This window comes from Acartia tonsa, chromosome 13 (assembly GCF_053477335.1).
Source record: "Acartia tonsa isolate MP-2025a chromosome 13, ASM5347733v1, whole genome shotgun sequence".
In the NCBI taxonomy this organism is placed as follows: domain Eukaryota; kingdom Metazoa; phylum Arthropoda; class Copepoda; order Calanoida; family Acartiidae; genus Acartia; species Acartia tonsa.
Genome location: NC_137272.1, coordinates 26,977,691 through 26,997,825, shown reverse-complemented (window position 1 = coordinate 26,997,825; position 20,135 = coordinate 26,977,691). Strand labels below are relative to the sequence as shown.

At 39.0% G+C, this 20,135-nt stretch overlaps 1 protein-coding gene across 1 annotated transcript; it reads right to left on the bottom strand.

The window, feature by feature from the left end:
• Positions 1-481: 481 nt before the first annotated feature.
• LOC145303756 (putative ascorbate peroxidase) lies at positions 482-18,203 on the bottom strand. The gene is made up of 12 exons (XM_080145365.1): positions 18,122-18,203; positions 10,625-10,723; positions 9,495-9,577; positions 8,650-8,704; positions 7,609-7,651; positions 6,879-6,918; positions 4,285-4,377; positions 2,616-2,725; positions 2,101-2,180; positions 1,614-1,707; positions 1,205-1,299; positions 482-682 (listed from the first exon to the last, which is right to left on the bottom strand). Exons 1-12 carry the CDS (start codon positions 18,154-18,156, stop codon positions 595-597), a joined length of 915 nt encoding a protein of 304 aa, XP_080001491.1. The 5' UTR covers positions 18,157-18,203; the 3' UTR covers positions 482-594.
• Positions 18,204-20,135: the final 1,932 nt, after the last annotated feature.

The following is a 20,135-nucleotide window of genomic DNA, read 5'->3' as shown; positions in this document are numbered from 1 at the left end:
CGAAGCTATTCTATATGTAGGCTCTGTACGTCATGGTTAGTTCTTATCGTTAATTTAGGCATGTTAGAATTGTCCTATCGATTTTAAACTTTGGATGATTATTCCTGTTATAGATAGGTACGATTTAGAAAGCATAACAAATAAACATAGAATAAGGTTTATAGATTTTGAAGCATGACCGAAAGACAGACAAAACAATTCATATATTTGATGCTTATATGTCATGGAAATCTTTTCTAAACAATAGCTGTGTATAACAACCATAAAATCAAATTTACCCTTCAGTTAAGGACTGACTGACGGACGTATAAAGTAAATTACAGAGTGGCTACGCTACTAAAGATAAAATTTTGTTGTTTTGCTGTGCATGTATATTTGTTTCTTTAAAAGTATTGAAAGAATGTATAATATAATTTACAATTTAATGCTTAACCTAATAATCAAACAAAAAAAAATATAGATATAATTGAGCAAATTGCAGATAAAATAATTAAAACATGATCTATTATTTTAGAAAAAAAGTTTAAGTTTTCAAAAATTGAATTCTCAGATTTTGGTAATCATCAAAAGCTAGGACATCCTTGGCTGGGTCAATTAATCCTCAAGATCAACAAGGGTGTAGTCTCCAGCAGACTGCATGATGGTCCAGGCTTTGGAGAATTTCTCCAACCATGTAGATTGACTAAAATATTACTAGTGTTCAATTCATGATGCAGGAAGAGGAGAAAAATTTCTAAACAATATTTTGACAGTGTTCAACTTTTAAAGCTGTTTTTTATGTTTTTAAAATAATGACGATTTTCTTAAAAGTGTCTAGTCAAGCACTGAACCCACCTTAGTTCATTTATCTGTTGTTACTTTAGGTCAGATTTGGGTAGGTTATATTGGATAATAATTATTATCCAATATTTAAGTAACCCCGCAGGGTTAGAGCACCACATGTATAGGCTCTCAGGGTTACAGCCTTCTACATGGGTTAGTTAAGGTGGGAAAAGTACCCTCCCCCTTTATTTTTAGTTTACATAAAAATAGAGGGTTTTAGTTCTCGTTTGGCACTGTAATGTAAAGCACCATATCTTTAGCTTAATATTTTTTGTTGTCTATTTAACACTTTTGTCTACTGTTACAATAAAATTGTCTCCTAAGTAGAAGATAATAGGCATGGTGAAATGTCGTCTTGAAGAAGAAAAAAAATGTGACCCACCTGTCAGCAAACTTCTGGACATAGTTAGCTCCGCCTGACTTTCCACATGTGTCAACTGTACAGGCACTTTCTCCAAATTCGTCCAGTTCAAGAGCCTAAAAAGATAAAAATTACGTGATTTTTAAAATTGGCGCTTTTCTTTACCCAGCCAAATAGTCGGACAAGCTTTTGTACAAGCTTTAATAGAGGTAAGCTTGTACTAATTTTTTGTACGAATGATTAGGGCATGAACATCAGTTTGTAACTGTTAGCTCTTCTTGTTAATTTAGACATGTTAGAATTGCCCTATTAATTTTATTAGTTGCACTAGAATTCTTACTTACTACTCTAAAAGCATATCAACTCTATAAAAGTCAGTACATTCATACAAAACATGCTGATTTTTAACATTTTTGAAGGAAATAATCACCTTGAGAAGACATAAATCAGCATTCAGCATCATTCCTGTTCTTGAAGTTGCTGCATTCCACTGCCATCTGGGCTCAGTCTCATTATTCACATTTCTATAATAATGGATTTATAGAATACATGAATATTTTGAGATATTATCAAAATACCTGATAAATTGTTTTATTCAGCTGGGTAATATAACGATAGTACCCCCTTTATGACTTTACCCTGTCCCCTCCCCTGCACAAGGAGGAAAGTATTGACCAATATCTGATGATCTATATGGACGACAAAAATTTTATTGTTACAATATCCACATATTCTATATTCTTAATGATTATATTTTCATCTATATTTCCTGAGAAGACATAAAAATACTTTACAAAGGCTAAATTCGTGACGAATACAGTTTTTAATTTTATAGCAGTAAACTTTGAAAAAATTAATGGCGAAGTTAGGTTTATAACCAATTCTGAAAAGATTGGCTCATATTTAGGATATGTTACCTCTGAATCCAGTCTTCACTGAGCATGAGGGTGTAGTAGTTGTTGTTGAACAGGTTACCCTCACCAGATACCCAAGAACCCTGAAAATAGCATGGCAATTAAAAGTAACAAGATAATTTATGTGTGTCATTTTGCCTGTTCCAAAAGATATCACAAACTACTGGACCAATTTAGATTTTCTTTGCAGTTATGATTCTTTTAAGGCCTACACACTACACAGGTTGTAAAAAAATTGGGGATTTTTTTTCTCCACAACTCAAAAATTACACTCTTCCCAAAACAAATATCTTCTTACTTTTTCTTTTCAACTTCCTCAGCAGCATTACAACATTATGAATCATAATACAGAAGGATATTTGTATTGTATTTGTAGCCAGAGTTTTCAGGTGAAGTGTGGCTCAAAGTGAAAACAGCCATGATGGCAACAGCAAGATTTTTACTCTTGTAGCCAGAGTTTTCAGGTGAAGTGTGGCTCAAAGTAAAAACAGCCATGATGGCAACAGCAGGATATTTACCTTGTAGCCAGAGTTTTCAGGTGAAGTGTGGCCCAAAGTGTGAGCACCCATGATAGCAACAGCTTGCTCCTCATTCATTCCAAATCTCTCAGAGTAAAAGGCAGTCAGTTCTAAAATTGTAAGAATTTGTTATATATATATCATTATATATCAGTAACAGGATGTCTGTCTTAACCTAGTAAAAAAGTCTGACTCTGATTATGACGTAAAAAATTAGCCAATGAGAGGCCAGTATACACTGTAATTGACCAATGGTAAAATTTATAGTGGCCTCTCATTGGCTAATTTTTTTTTTACGTCATAATCAGAGTCAGACACTTTTACTAGGTTCTGTCTGTGTATCTGTAGCTTTGTAAAAATGTTTCTCCAAAATTTTTACAACCTTTTTAAACTAAAATGGAAAGTGGTTGTTCGACTTTCACCCTCCCCCATTACCCTAAAGTTTCCCTAGAGGCCTCTAAGGATTGTAAAAGTACATTAAAAATTTAACCAAAAAAATATGCAGCATAAATCTGCCTTTTTCGTAAAGGTATTAAGCTTGTTAAAGGGAATATGCAAAATAAATATAATTTGCTAAATTTTTTTCTTTAAAGACAAGTAAAAACTAGGGAGAATACTTTTTGGAAGCATAAAGAGGGAAGTCATTTTCTAGTAAATCTCGTAAAGGTGTGTGTTATAAGGCCTAAAAATAGTAGTAGAACGATAAGGTGCTCTATATATTTGTATTCCCTATTGAATAGAACAATAGGGAAATTTTTTTTTTTTTTTTGATAACCGTACCTGGAATATCTTTAAAAAATACGAAATTTCTATCAAACGCTTTGTTTGGCTCAAACTGACAAAAATTAAAAAAAAATATAATTATATTAATAATGTTTTCTATAGGTACAAGGTAAAGGTTAAGAACAATCTATACTATTAAACAAAGGAAGAAGCCATTCTTTACAGGTTGATTTATTCAAGGTGACAAAAATTAGTTTTATGTTTGTGGAATTTCATGTTTGTTTGCTTTGAAGTAGAAGGTTTCAATGTGCATTGTTTCATTTCAATTTCACTACAGCGAACAACTACCTTCTTATATAGATTGTATATCTGAATGTTTTCAAAATTGTCTGTATGTAACTTGTTGTGTTGGTTTGTTTCACTAAGTCATTGTATTAATGATTTGTTAAAGTTTCATTTTAATGTCCACTGCTCGTACAACCTGTAAAGAATGGCTTCTTCCTTTGTTTAATGGTATAGATTGTTCTTAACCTTTACCTTGTACCTATAGAAAACATTATTATTATAATTATATTTTTTTTAAATTTTTGTCAGTTTGAGCCAAACAAAGCGTTTGATAGAAATTTCGTATTTTTTAAAGATATTCCAGGTACGGTTATCAAAAAAAAAAAAAAAAAATATTTCCCTATTGTTCTATTCAATAGGGAATACAAATATATAGAGCACCTTATCGTTCTACTACTATTTTTAGGCCTTATAACACACACCTTTACAGGATTTACTAGAAAATGACCTCCCTCTTTGTTCATAATTTAAGTTGAAAAATATCTTTATAACATGGGATAAATCTAATTCTTAAAGTCTGGTAGTTTTTATTACTGAAACTAAATGAAAAGTTAATCTATAGAAAAGTTTGATATTTCTTAACCATGTAATGAAATGATACCTTCATAAGTAAGTGTGGCAGAAGGTAGTTCAACATCATCATCAGTATAAGGAGCTGTATCACAATCAACTCTACCTGTCTGGAAACTGATATCTGAATTAAATACATTTTTAAATAAACACTCCTTGCATAAAAGTAATAGAATGTCTGTGATTATGTCTGTCTGTAGCGATGGATCTCGCTAACTGCTGAACCAATATGGTTCTCCTTTATAGTAAAGCTTAACTTAAGTCCAGGGTAGAATTATATCTAAATTAAATACATTTTTAAATAAACACTTGTAAAAGTTTTACTTTTTATCCTTATGTAAAAGTAAGAGGATCTATGTATGTGTCTGTTAGAATTAACTAAACCAGTCTGCAAGCTTATATCTAAATTAAATACAGTTTTAAATAAACACTTGTAAAAGTTTTACTTTTTATCCTTATATAAAAGAAAGAGGATGTTTATGTATGTGTCTGTCTGTAGCGTAGAAGCTCGCTAACTGCTGAACCATTATGATTATACACGCTTGGTTTTTTATTAAATGAATAAGTTGGGGTACAATGTTTGGCACTTTCGATATAAGTAAATGATAATAAAAAACCCATAGAATGCGATAATAACTTCAGAAAAATCGAAGAAAATAGTTTTCATACTTAATTAACGTTTTTAAGTTTTTCTTCAAAAAGTTTAGATAAGATGCCTTTAAATGTCGTCTATGATTTTGTCAGGGATAAAAATGTAACTTTAAAATAAGAATTACAACATATTTTTTCAATTAGTACAAAGTAAAATATTGAACATTTTATTGATCAGTATGTTTTTAAAAATGTGAAGTAGAAACCTGAATATTTTATCATGAAAATTGTGTTATGATTTGATTGTCTGCTAGATTACAAGAAAAAAGATACTGACAGTACTTGTTGGTTCTTTAAAAAAAATTAGGTAGATTACTTTCAGAACCCCTCTTTTTGCAACGTTATTTCAATAGAACAGAGCCGTAGTCTTAGTGTACTCAATATCTAGACAGCCAACCATTATTTTAGAATTGTTCAATTTTTTTAACTTCTGATAAAAACAGAATTAATGGTATTTTTGTAAATATTATACCTCCAAGAAATGGCTATACTTCCCAATCATATGTTGTGTGGTATTTAAGAGGAATTATTTTGATATAATGTCATTAAAATATTCGTTGAAAAAAGTGCTATTCTAGCTTATACTTCACATTTTAATGTGTATGATAATTCAAATAAAAGATAAGAAGATTTATATTATATTTAATTGTTATAATTATAAAGAAAAACCTGGAAACAGTAAAAAACTGACTTTATTTTATTGACGTAGGGAAAATTTTGTCAAATATTTGAATAAAAAAACAATATACAACAAAACAAACTATTTTTAATATAGTCACAAAAAGGCTTAATGAGTTTAGGAAATATTTCATTCACTAATCATGTCATTTAAACTCTATTACACAGAATACAATGTAAAAAGATGTTCTCATTTTAATTTTAAGTAATTTCAAATGCATTTTAATACCTTTTAATGATTTATTTTTTGAAACATCTTTTTATAAAATGTTATTGATTTTTGAAGTTATATATTAGAATGTTTTTAAATTTTGTTAACATTTTGTTTTAAATGTAGAAAATTGGTAATTCTAAACATTCAAAAAATGATTTTATTAAATTTTCATCACTTAAATTGCATGTTTGATGAAATTTTCAATTGATAATTCAAGAAAAACCGTTTAAGTTTTATTATATTTTACTTTGAATTGTTAAAAAAATATATTATTGTCAAAAAAGGAGAAGTTATGTTTTCCTCAAAAAAAGACCAAAAACATGAAAATTAACACGTGTAATGAGAATTTTTTTCTTTCAGGTTTAATTTTAAGTAATTATTGATATTTTTTGTAAAAAGGGTTTTATATAAAAAGTTTTATAACTTGAGTTAAGTAGTTGTGCTAAAAAAGGTTGCGAATTTATGCAATTTTCTTGCCAAAAAAATTTTCTAGGATTTTAAAAATAGCAAAGGGTGTTATTAGACGTACTTACAGATACAATTGCTAGGTCATTTTGGCCAAACACTAAAATAAAGTTTTTACATCTGAGGGTCCAGCCGTGTATAGTAAAGCTTAACTTAAGTCCAGGGTATAAATAACTGAGTCAGTCTGCAAGCTTATATCTAAATTAAATACAGTTTTAAATAAACACTTGTAAATGTCTTAATTTTATCCTTCTGTAAAAGTAACAGGATGTCTGTGATTATATCTGTCTGTCTGTAGCAAAGGATCTCGCCAACTGCTGGACCCATATTATTATCCTTAAATTAAGCTATTTTAGAGAAGGGGGTACCTCTACAATCCATAAAAAAATCGTCCCTGAATAAAGATTAGCCTTCCCAACTCTCATATTTGTTCTTTTATTTTTTTATTTTTAAAACTAAATTTAAAGTAAAAAATCTTCTTCACCACCCTTCTCCTCTTTCCTCAAGATCCCCTAAAAGCATATAGGGGCGTAGCCGCTAGTACATGTTTGTTTTTAGATAGTATAAAGTAATTGTAAAACTTGGAAAAACTGAAATGAAGAACCTTAATGGCTTACCTAAATCAGATTCTTCAACGCCATCAGTCACACTGACAGCCTAAACAATAGATCCATAATCAGTATAGGGGACCAATAAGAACACAATGCAGGAACAATCTAACCATATTATTGGTTAGAACGTACATTTTGGTACCGAAGGACAGTTATTTTTTTATTTCTTCTAAAGATGACAAGTCAGATATGAATAATCAAATTTCTTAAGATGAAGTTCACAGAAATCTTCCTCTGCTTGCAATTCCTTTTTGAACTTTACGGATTTTTGTGTCTAATAGCCCATCTAGGGTAATACATCTATTCCTTTTAGATCAATTCAACAATAGAGTAAAACACTAGAGGGTGATGAGGTTAAATAACTGTATTTCCATACCCTAATGACCTTGTGCCGACTCTCAATTGGGTCTTTGAAAATCAACCAACGGTGTTGGAAATATTTACACAGGCAAGTAGCAAAAAATTAATTTGCTAGCAGACGAAAAAGGTCATTGTAAAAATGGGGGAGGTAGTTATCTGTACATACATCTATACTATAAATCTGTTTATTCATTCAGGGTATTTCTTATAGTATATATAAAGTATATAAACAGTTTTAACAGCTTTAAAAACAAATAAATTTATAAAAAGTATTATTATTCCTTTCTTATAGAACAATAATATGAAGAAAAAAATATTTTCTATTTACTGTTCCAAGGGCTTTTGATCAAGACATCTAGCTGATAAAATTTCATACCTGTCTTAGGGCTAGTTGACCAGCATAGGCCCAATAGTCAGCTCTGAAATTAATAAAATAATAAGGGAGAGAGTGGACAATGAACTGATTATTACTCTAGTCCCCAAAGTTTTATGATAAAGTTGGCTGAAACACTTTGAGGACTTTTAAGGAATTTTGATCGGTTGGATCATTAAGTTGAGTGTCCAATCGTTTCAATCACTGATTGTAAATGTGCAGAAGGGGTAGTTTTGTGTATGATCATTGGGAGTGTACATTAATTTATCGACCATTGTCTTATCCCTTTAATTCCCAGTGGAATAATATTACTATACTCATGGTTCTTGGGGTATACAACAATTGACAACAAATTGGCGTTAATCACCAATTATGATAAACAAAATTATCCCCTCTTTAAATCAAATTAATAATTGAAATTATTGTTTGAAATGTTTGAACACAAGCATCCTACGATTGTGTCTATCCTTATAATCAAGTAACAGGATGTTTGTGTGTCTGTGTGTTTGTGTGTTTGTACTGAAAGATCTCGCTAACCGCTGAACCGATCGGGTTCTCCTTAACAGGGTAGCTTCTCATAGGTCCCGGAAAGGTTTATAACTATTTTCTTGGGGGTCGGGACACCCCCACCCCCCAAAAAAATTAAAAAATGAGGGGGGGCTGCACCCCCCCCCAAAAAAAACAATTTTGGCCTCACCAAATTTTTTTAAAATTTTTCTTTTAAAATCTAAAATAAGAAATTGAATTATTAAATTCGACTCTCTCCTCCTCAAGTGCCCCCTAGAGGCCTCTAGGGCGTAGCCGCTAGTAAATCTATAATACATTACATGCAGGGCTATATGGATATTAGGTGTTTTTGAGTTTTCTTAACCAGATTTTAATAGAATAAAGATCAATCAGGCAACAAGCCCTTTCAATTTTAATTTTATAAGCTTTATCTAGATATAGTTTAGAACAACTCCTACTCTTACTTCAGATGGCATATGCCTGACAAAGCAGTAGATTTATTTATACAAATAATGCAGTTTAAAAAAAAGAACTAACCTAGAAAGAAGAGCATCAAATTCGTTTTCAACATAAAGCTCCTCCAGAGCTTCAACTAAAATAACAATGGATTTAGAATATTTAATTCTTATAATGAAGTAACAAGATGTCTGTTTTTCTGTCTGTTTGTACCAAAGGATCTCGCTAACCGCTAGAGGCCTCTAGAGACGTAGCCGCTCGCATAAGATATAATAGAGGGGAGGAGGAAAGGTAAATAAGATGGATGGGGGCTATTGTTATTTAAGCTCGCTATGAGTTTCACTTTATAAGAGAAGATGAAAAACTGGTGCAGCATCCAAATAATAATAAATCCATTAAAATGGCATAAGTTCTGTTTAGAATAAAGATAATTCAAATTTAGTTTACATAGACTCATATATACACAGGCATAGAACAATGGACGTTAAAACATCTTTTTTCCAATCTATCTTATATAAAGTGTCAGTTTCTGCCTTTGATATCAATTTTATGATTTTATTTAAATTTTTGTGTAAAATTGTCTGTAATACGATGCAATAATTGATTATTCAGTATGGCTGAGAAGTGGTTCTAATCCAGCGGATATTATTCAGTATTGAAGCCATACTTGAAAATGCAGAGAGAGAGAGGGAATAATGGGCTGTTTATTACACTAGTCCCCAAACTTTTTGTAATAACGTTTTCTTATTTGTTGTCTTAACGTCTTTGGGGACTTTACTGAATTTTGATTGGGTGGTTTATTAAGTTGGGTGTTCATTCGTTTACACCAATAATTTTAATCTACAGAAGGGGTTATTTAGCGTGCCATCATTGGACATGTACATTAATTTATCGGCCATTGTCTTATCTGTTTAGAAAATGATTACCTACTCCCTGAAGACCAGCATTATCTGGGTTGTTGACGTTCAAACATCCGTTGCATCCTCCAACACAATCATGGAAAGCAAGCCTAGACAACATTTCAATAAAAAAAAAAAATGTTGGACTCTTAGGAAATATATATCTTATTCAGACATCAAGTTCAACTTTTTAAATAAATTTTTTTTTAGAGAGGGGTTCTCCTAACCTTCCGCAATAAAGGTACTAAGAAAGAGAGGGAATGTCTGATTGAGCCAATAGGAGAATCGCATCGGAATTTACATTGGATCTCATTGGTTGAAATTGTGTACACATTTTGCTACAAAGGCATGTTTTTTTTCATTTCATACATACATAAAAGTCAGCTGTTAACAGCATATTTTCTTAGTAGAAAGCTTTGCGGAATCAGAATTAATTGCCCAAAAATTTCGTTTAAATTTGAAAGCTTAGTAACGAGGTGGATTCTTAAAAAAAAGTTAGGCTGGCTACTCGCTGGTGAGGCAAAATTATTTTTGTGAAAAATCCTCCAAAATCGAATAAAAAAATTTACAAAAATTAAGTAAAATTTTAAAGGGTTATTAACATATGATTTTGTTTAATTTTTGTAGATTTTTAATGTGCTTTTGGATGATTTTTCACAAAAATAATTTTGCCTCACTTTCGAGTAGCGAGTCTATAATTTCTTAAGAATCCACATCAGCTTGAGTCGAAAGTAAACAATACTTTTGTCTGCTAGAAATGTTCCTTCTTAGATTTGACGAAAAAAGGGTTCATAATATGCTTCTATTCTTCTATTTCTATTCCTTCCGCCCACATTAGACGTCATATTTTATCAATCCTTATAATAAAGTAATAGGATGTTTGTCTGTTTGTCTGTACCGAAGGATCTTGCTAACCGCTGAACCGATCGGGTTCTCCTTAATAGGGTAGCTTCTCATAGGTCCCGAGAAGGTTTATAACCACCCCACCCTCCCCCCCCCAAAAAAAAAAAATTCCACCCCCAAAAATTTTTTTTACTTTTTCTTTTAAAATCTAAAATAAGAAATTGGGTTATCAAATTCGACTCCCTACTCCTCAAGTGACCCTAAAGGCCTCTAGGGGCCGTAACCGCTAGTATTATATAATTAAACTATAATACCTGACAATTGTTGCTGTGTTTTGTCTGACAGTGCGCAGAATTTTCTTATCAATACGAGCCAGGTCACTGCTGCCAAGTCCGTGCACAGCCACAGCAAGACTAAAATCAGGACAACTTCAAAAATGAAGAGCATTAAACCATCACGAGACCTATGTGAAGCTTCCATGAAATGGAGAACTCAATAGGATCAGTAGTTATTGAAAGCCTAGGCTACAGATAAAAAAAACCTAACTATTTTATATAACAGAATAGGAATAAAGAAATTTCCTTTACAATATAGCTTTCCTTAGGTCCTGGTAAGGTCTATGACTTTTTTTGGGGGGAGGTTACACTACCTTTCCATGAGGAATCACTCCTAGAAAAGAGATACGAAAAAATATATTAAAGTACTACCAGAAGCCTTCACTGGCATAGAAAACATTTTAAAGTGCCACTAGAGACCTCTATGATTATATAATTTAATGGAGAACTCGAGCTCACCCATAGAAATTTATTTCCTTTATAGTGTGGTATCCGCCGAGGATCAATGGCAGACACCGGAGTTCGATTAGATTACGGCAGTGTGACAGACGTGGACACCTTACTATAGAGAAGCTACGCTTCTCTAGCTTTCACTAGATAATGATCAACATCTACTTTCAGTTGTCACTTTATTGAAGGGTTAAGAGATACTGGAGTTATATACAACAAACAATAATTACATGGATAGGAATAAATAATCATAACATAAAAGCATAAATAATATATATACAATGGTCAGTTTGGGCAATAATGATTCCCCCATCCCTGGAAAGGGTGGGGGAGAATTAAGAATACAGTTAACCATAATAAACATGACAGATTCAAATCATTAATTCTAAGCGTAGGGAGGGGGTCACTAGACCCCTTCCCCAGGACTCGGGGGAGGGCCATTGACCCTCCACCGAACCCCAGATCAGGGGTGCCATAGACATGGCTCACGGTTGCCGAATACCACAACTCTCCCCTCGGAAGGCTGGGAGATGGTTTCCCTACCAGACTTCCGACAGTGGTTGAGGCCTTCGGCCCGCTCCTTAGGGCTAAAAATATATACAAACGATAATGATTCAATGGAATCCTAGTGGTGAGTATCTTCTTAGGGTTGATGGGCTCCCAATGTGGGATAGAAGGCAGAGGCTGCCTTGGGTTGGATACGTTGGTCAGCGCCGGCAGGTATCAGGTTTGGTGGTGGCACATTTGTTGCTGGAACGGTCAGCAGTGGGACCTGCGGGTTGTTGTTGGCAGCGGCTGGGGCACTGGCTGCCAGGTTGAGTGTCTGAGCAGCGGCCTGTCCTCCTGAGGGGCCGCGGGGTCTGCCAGAGGGCGGTCCTGGTCTACCTGGGCGGTCATGCCCGCTGTCCGTTGATTTCATAGACACCATTTCCTCGGCTGCTTCCCTGCCGATGGGGATGGCATCCCAGTCCACTGAAAAGTCCCGGGACTTGGCATGGTTGAGCCTGGCTCTAGCCATCGCCTTCTTATACAAGGCTGGGTGGTACAGGAACACTTGTGATATCGCATTCAGGGCTGCCCGGACTCCTCCTTGTGCTGCTGCCAGAGAAATGATGGTGAGGTCCCCCAGCAGTTTGAGGATCAGCAGCAGCAAGCACAAGATGGCGGCGCCATCTCCCCACTCGTGGATGGCTTGTCTAAATCCTGCCCAGACATCCAGGGCTGCCTCTCCTTCCTCCGCCAGTCGGTCAATGTTGTAGGACACTATCCCATGGTCTCCTGTGGCCGAACAGCTGCCTTGCTGAACGCAGGAGCCATAGGATAGGCCGGTCAGCATGGCACTCTTGTATGCTGGGAACGCCAGCAGCTGTTGCCAGTCGTTCAACTCAGCCTGTGAATACAAACCACCTGAACTGAAGTCATCTAAGGGGTCTGTCAACAACTGCTTAGGCGTATCCAGCGGGGGTGGCCTCTTCTTGGGAGCAGGGGTCAACTCTATCCAGCCTTCCTCTGCGTGCACAGTCAGGGGGTAGGTGGAGGAACAGGGAATCTTGGTGGCGTGCTCACTGTATACCCGCGTCACGGCGTCTACAAAACCTGTGGGCTCCACTGGCACTTTGTCCCAACACTCCTTGTGTTCGCGGACAACATACTTGTGCCTTTGGCAGGTCAGCTGCAGCAGGATGTCTCCCCTCAGTACCGAGAACGTGCTCCCCTGGACACGCACCGGGTGGGCCGGATCTAGTTGCTGGAGCTTCCAGCAGTTGGCCGCTACTTCTTCTGCTGCAGTGCTCCTCATGCGTGTTTCCAGGGTGAATCCAATATAACCTGCATGGATCTGTGCTTGGAGGGGAACGTCAACAACCCTGGCCGACACTCGGGGCAGCGCAGCCGCGGCTGGGTCAGCTGCCACAAACAGCGCTGGATGGTTGGTGGCATGGGCCTCGAAGTCGCAGTTCACAATTGAGGTGGGGCTGGTCATGTTGATGAAAAACTGGGCCTGATGGTCGACCAGATATGCATCCCTCACCAGGCTGGGCTGGAGGCTGCGGATCAGCCTCAAGGGGCAATCTCTTCCCAGGTGGTCCCACACATAGGTTGCTTCCCCAGTGATACAGGACAGCTCAGAATGGGGACAGTCGAGGGTCAGGTGGTCAGACTGGGACTCCACCCGTCCATCCTCCACCACATAGGTCTCCTCCTTGACCAGCAGCCGCCGCTCCTGGAGCACTAATTCATTGCGGTAGAGCTGGCCCTCAAAGTGGACGTCCTCCCCCTCGCAACCCACCCCCTCGGGGCTGTTGACGAGGGCGCCCACTACATCCACGGTGAAGAACAGGGGGTGGTTCAGCTGGAACGTCAGTGGCTGGGTCTTGCCTGGCAACGTGTATACTCGGTTCCTGGCCAGGTCTCGGCACGCTTCTGGGTCTATCTTGGTTGGCCTCATGAGGGTGGGGACCGAGGTCACCTTGAGGTGACCCCATACCCCACACCTGAATGTCCACTGGGACACGGTGAGCTGACAGCTGAACCCAGTGGTTTCCCTCACCTTGACTTGCTGCAGGACGTGGATGTCGTGGCCCAGGGGCACCTCCTGGTGTAGGGGCTCCGTGTCACACATCTTTTCTTTGTTGTAAGACGTGACATGGGTGGGGTTGGCACAGTCCCACCCCACCAGGACGTAGCTGGTTGTAGGCCACACGGCTGCCAGCAGGAGGCCCCACAGGACCATCCACCAATGGGAGAGGCTTCCAGGTAACCATCTTCCTCGTGCACGCGGCTGGGGATCTCCGGTTCTGGTCACGGCTGCTTCTTGGGGCTGGACACGGCTGGGCTGCTCCTGGCTAGACACAAATTTCCATTGAGCGTTATCTGTATGCGGCCGAGGCACCCCGATACCCTCCCCAATGACAGACTGGCAAGCGACTGGCACTTGCCTGGGTGTCGGCTCCCCTAGCCCTAAATGCTCCCTTCCCTGGTCCAAGGCATGCCCAGTGGCATGGGGCTGAAGTGCATGTGGCACAGGCTCGCCCTTACTCAATGCTCTCCCCTGCCCTAGGAACTCAGGTGCATGTGGCACAGGCAAGCCCTTATTTTCCCAATTTTCAATCTCCCCAGCCTCAAGTGCAGGGGGCACAGGCAAGGCTGGGTGTTTACAAGGTTTTGGATTCAATACATTTAACAAATTCAACTTATCCTGATGGTGAGCCGCTGGGTTCCCTTGGCTGGTAGAGGGCTCTGGATGGCATGTAGCTGGACTCTCCCTGCAGGCTGGTGGCGCTGGCTGGCATGTAGCTGGGCTCTCCCTGCAGGCTGGTGGCGCTGGCTGGCTGGGGGTGACGGGTGTCACCCCTTCCTCTGGGACCGCTGGCTCGTTCCAGGACTCAGGTCTCTCGGTGGCGGCGACGGGTGTCGCCCCAGACATCAGGTTGGAGGCTGGTTCGTTCCAGGATCCAGGTATCTCGGTGGCGGCGACGGTTGTCGCCCCAGGCACACGGTGGGAGGCGCTGGATAGCACCCCCCCATCATCCCAGGTGGCGATGCCGGGTGGCGTCCCATACATCGATGCAGAGGTGCTGGCTAGCACCTCCTGCCTCTCTCGTTCAGCGGCTGCCAGGGCCTCCCCATACATCGTCTCAGGGACGCTGGACAGCGCCCCTCCACTCTTGCTGGGTAGGCTCGGTCGGGCAGGTTCCATCATATTGAGACTGAAAGGCTGGGGCCTCAGCACCTCTGGCTCGGCTATGTTGTTGGGCTGTATCAGCTCTGGCCCCAGATGGTTAAGACTGAAGCCTAGGCCAACCCGGTTGGGCTCAGCCGCGCCGCCCAGTACGTTGATCCTAGCTGGGACAGTCCCGAACTGCGGCATCCCATCGGCTCGGTCCGCAGCTCTGGAGGCGGCTGCTTGCGGTGGTGGTGCTGGGGGCGCGCTCCCTTCCATATGGACCACTCTGCTGGGCTTCCCTGGAGGGGCACCTTTGTCGGCGGTGCGCCTGCGGCTGGCTACCTGGGCCCAGTCAGCTCTACACTCGGCCGCCGTGTGGCCGTCATAGTGGCAACGCTCACACTTGGCAGAGCGGTCACGGCGTGGCTGGGTGCGCCTCTCCTCTAGGCTAACTTCCACAGGCGTTGGACAGTCTCGAGCTCGGTGGCCTCTCCCCTGGCAGCGGTAGCAGCGGCCTGGAACCTTGTCATCTGGAGCGACCTTCCCCATCTGGTGGAGACCCGGAGCCAAGGAGCCAATCTCCATTGGCTCCGACTCGTCATATTGGGGCAACTGGATGCAGGCAGATCCAGTCAGCCCGTCGGTCGAGTCCACTAAGCACACACCCTCCTTCAGCTGCTTAGTAACCATGGTCACGGTGAACATGGCCTTGCGAGTGTACTCAGGTACACTCGCAATTTCATGGTTCATCATGAGGCGTTTTACATTGGCGTTACGAATTCCACGGTTTAATTCGTCCACCAACAATTCAAGATCCTCATGATTGTAGGCGTCCCTATACAAGGCGCACTTTGTTGATATGTACGCCTGTATAGGTTCTGTCGAGTGTTGCTTGTAGTCCCTAAACGCTTGTTTAAGCGTTTGGGACTCAAAAGCAGGACGAAATAACAATTCACACTCGGTCTTGACCTGCTCGTAGGTCAAGGCTTGGCCTGCCTCGCCAAACAGATGGGACGCCATTTCCGCCGCTTGCCCTACCAATGACAGTAGTAGGGCGTTGCGGCGGTTGAGGGAATCATGAGGTGGCACGCGGTAAGCCGCCCATGACATTTCCAGTCGGCGGATATGTGCCGACCAGGACTGCTTGGGCGGCCCTCTATACTCCGGCAGATTGCTCAGCATCAGCTTGCGGTACTCGGCTGGGGCCGGCTGAGGGTCATCCTGGAGCCATCCTGGGGCTTGGTCACCTCCTGGGACTTGATGCTGGTCCATTGGGTCAACGGTGAAACGGCGGGCACAAAGTTATACAGGACTACAATGAATGGGTTGTCACTTGAGGCTTCCTAGCCTAACAGCCAACACTGTTTGTATCACTAGGTTGGGAGTTTTAGTTGCAAAGGTATAACTTAGCTGTACTTATCAATAGTTAGGTGTTGAGGTAGATAGATGTTGAGGGTCTGAACTGCTGTCAGGAACTGATTGGGTTTTCCCTTATCACACTAGAGCTAGGAGGAAAGAAACTTGCAATTCTTTATTTGCTAAAAATACCCCTGTTAAATGCTATGGAGTAGCTCTGCTCTGGTGTGAAAGTGTGTGTGTGTGTGTGTGTGTGTGTGTGCGTGGAATCTTCTGTCCTTGTAACGCGCGTTCGCGCCGTCAAATCCGCGCACACGGGGAAAACGCGCTCTCACCCCTCAGCTCGCTCCCTCATTGGTCCGTTTCGTCCGTTGGATTTATGATGTTTTCCGCACTTTGTTGCGCTACCCGTGAATGGCGCTCTGTATATCCGATCGCTAGCTCCACACTACAGACGGACTTAGCCTAGTGTGGGTAGGAAGGGGGAAGCGCGTGAGGGGACGGGGGTAACTCCGTCCGTTCCCACTGTGAGGGAGGGGGTAACTGTGTGTTGGTGTAATGGGGCCTCTGCTTCTTAATCTTAGGCTTATCTGTTATATAACCCTGATTGTATTTGTCTTCAAATGGAGAGGGGCCCCCTCCCCTTCCCTTGGAATAAGGGGTGTATTTGTTATTGTGCTGTGGGCTTGAGATTGTTTTGATTATATTACATCTAACTTTTATTGCTGTCCTTATCACAATTGCATAACAGATTTGTTGACCAACTCTGTTCTATTTTTAGCTGTTATCACAATAAACAGTAATCCAAGCCTGTTCTATTCTTAGATTTATCACAACACAACAATTTGTTTGCCAAGCTTTGCTCATAAATCTATTGTTTGGTCATCACATTAGGGTGGTAATCCCTGCAAATGTGATATAATATCTGTCTTCTAGATGGGTGGCTGCGTTGTAGCTTCTCAGGATACTCGGGGTTGACGTAGTTTTTCTCTGTTCTGGTGCACTACACCCGTATGTTAGCTCGCAGCTTGCAGCTATGTGGCATGTTTCAGCCTATCGGCGGCAGGGAATGTCCCGTCCTGCTAGCGCCACTGGTTCGGATCCTGCTAGTTCTTGCAGTAAAGTTGGCCTATTTTCAGCCGTCTACACGTATTTGGCTTGTTTCAGCCGGTCCGCAGGCCTGTTTCAGCCCTTTTGGCGCTCAATTCTCCGTTAGATATCAGCGCTGCTCGCGGTTATTCGTCAGATTTCGCTGTTTTGCTTCCACAACTGCCGGATGCAGAGTTAAACTTTGCTGTCCAGGGTGGGTAATTCAGGTTGCTTGCGTCAGTTTTGCCAGATTCACTGCTGGGAGTACCTTAGCCTCAGATGCGCGTCTGCTCTACACTTGTGGTTCGCCGTAATCTCACACAGCTGTCACCAAAGTTGTGGTATCCGCCGAGGATCAATGGCAGACACCGGAGTTCGATTAGATTACGGCAGTGTGACAGACGTGGACACCTTACTATAGAGAAGCTACGCTTCTCTAGCTTTCACTAGATAATGATCAACATCTACTTTCAGTTGTCACTTTATTGAAGGGTTAAGAGATACTGGAGTTATATACAACAAACAATAATTACATGGATAGGAATAAATAATCATAACATAAAAGCATAAATAATATATATACAATGGTCAGTTTGGGCAATAATGATTCCCCCATCCCTGGAAAGGGTGGGGGAGAATTAAGAATACAGTTAACCATAATAAACATGACAGATTCAAATCATTAATTCTAAGCGTAGGGAGGGGGTCACTAGACCCCTTCCCCAGGACTCGGGGGAGGGCCATTGACCCTCCACCGAACCCCAGATCAGGGGTGCCATAGACATGGCTCACGGTTGCCGAATACCACAATAGATCTTTAATAAATGTAGCAGGCCCATTCGTAAATGCTAAAAATTGGAAGTTTTTTGTGTAGTAAAAGTTGTCGCAAATATAGGTATTAAATAATATAAATATACCTGGCAAACAAAAAAGCAGATATTCCAAATTTCATTGTTGTACGGAGAGAATATTGAAAGATATCTGAACTTTGGGAAACAATGTTTCATATTTATAAATAGATAACCTTTTTACACTTGTTTAATAAAAATAAACAAAAGAATTGACATATTTATTAGTAGCGAAGCTACTCTATTTTTCACTTTGCCTGTTTGTCAGTCATCTGTCAGTCCGTAAGTCAGTGCTTGAAACTATGGGGTGAATGTGATTTTTCTCGAATTCCTATAACATATTTTGTTTCTGTCTGTAGACCATACTAAACAAGAAATGTTTTGTGATTTCCTTTGCATTTTTGCATATTCTCTTTTTTATGACAACTGAATATCTGCTTTGTAACTCACTTTGTCAGTTTGTACATTCCATTATTTATTTGAGCTTCGCTACGTATAGATCCTTGTTTTATAGTACTCATGATTCATAAGGCTAAGTTAAAAGGTATAGGGAATATCAAATGAAAAAATGTACATTTTTAAAACAAGACAATAATAATACAATTCCATTAGAAGCGCAGCAATATCTTCCTTACTATAAATCAACATACAACACCGTCCATTTAAAGTGAAAGGAGAAAAAAATGTCAATTTCTTTTCAGAAATACTTTTTCAACCTATCAAAACAAGAATGACAACATCCATAAAAGCGAGGATCTGAATCCAGCGGATATTAATCGGTTTCGAAGCCATAAGGGAAACATTTTTTGAAGTTCTTTTTATCAATTTAAACAAATATTATTGTTTTTATTACAATATTCCTTTATTCCGGCAATAAGTGGCCAATTTTCAGATAAAAGATTTTTAGAACAAACAAATGAATAAGAACAACAAATATACAGAGATCTATAGGGATAAGACAATGACCGATAAATTGATGTACATCACCAATGATGATAAACAAAATTACCCCATCTGTATATGAAAATTAGTGGTTAAAATGATTAAACACTCGACTTAATGAATCAACCAATCAAAATTTAATAAAAGTCCCCAAAGGTGTTAAGCCATCGAATAAGAAAACATTACTATAAAACTTTGGGGACTAGTGTAATAAACATTGTCTCATCTCTCTCTGACAAAAATACATATATCACGTTTATTTCAGGAAATTAAACGTTTATTAATTAGCTATAAAAAATTATTGATTGATTTAGTAATAAAGCAGTTGTTCAGTAATGGAATATATACATAAAAAGAAAAAAAAATCACAAAACCTTCTTACATAAATTATATATTGGTCTTTTTTGTCATTACCGACAAACCGACGGGTTAAGTAAATTAAATTTTTGTTGCTCAATTTCCCCAAGGATACGAAGGGATAAGAAAATAGAGGATAAAATAATGCATAACCCCAATGATGATGTACAAAATTTCCATCAAAAGTATTGCTTGCAACTTTTAGACGCTTAACTTTATAAACCAACCAATTAAAATTTTATTTAAGTACCCAAAGTTTTGAATGGAACGAACATGAAATTAGTGTAATTAACAGTTCAATGCCCCGTCCCTTCACAAAAGAGGTTTCTTGATTATTTTATAACCCCTGAATTGCCAATATAAGCGATTTTTGAATTATATTAACTCTAATAAACAGAGGTGATGTTATTATATCAACATAATGTCACACATTTCTTGGTCGATGCTGGTTTTAAGTGTCATTAGACAACCTATACAAAGAAGGACGGAGGTACCAAAAGTCAAATTAAAAGTTCTCTCAATCGCTGACTTAAATACTTTTATTGAATCTTAGTTGGTTAGTTCAAACTACCAGTATTTAAACTTTTCAACCTTTTTCTATCTATAGAAGTGTAATCATTGAGGATGTACATTAATTAGTAATTTGTTTAGTATTACAATAACTGAATAATCAAAATATAAATGAATAAGAGTCAAAGCAAAATTGTTAGTAAATTTGTTGAAAAACTTCTTGATACAGGATAATGTTTATGGATATACTTACATTTTTAGGACTTGATTATAG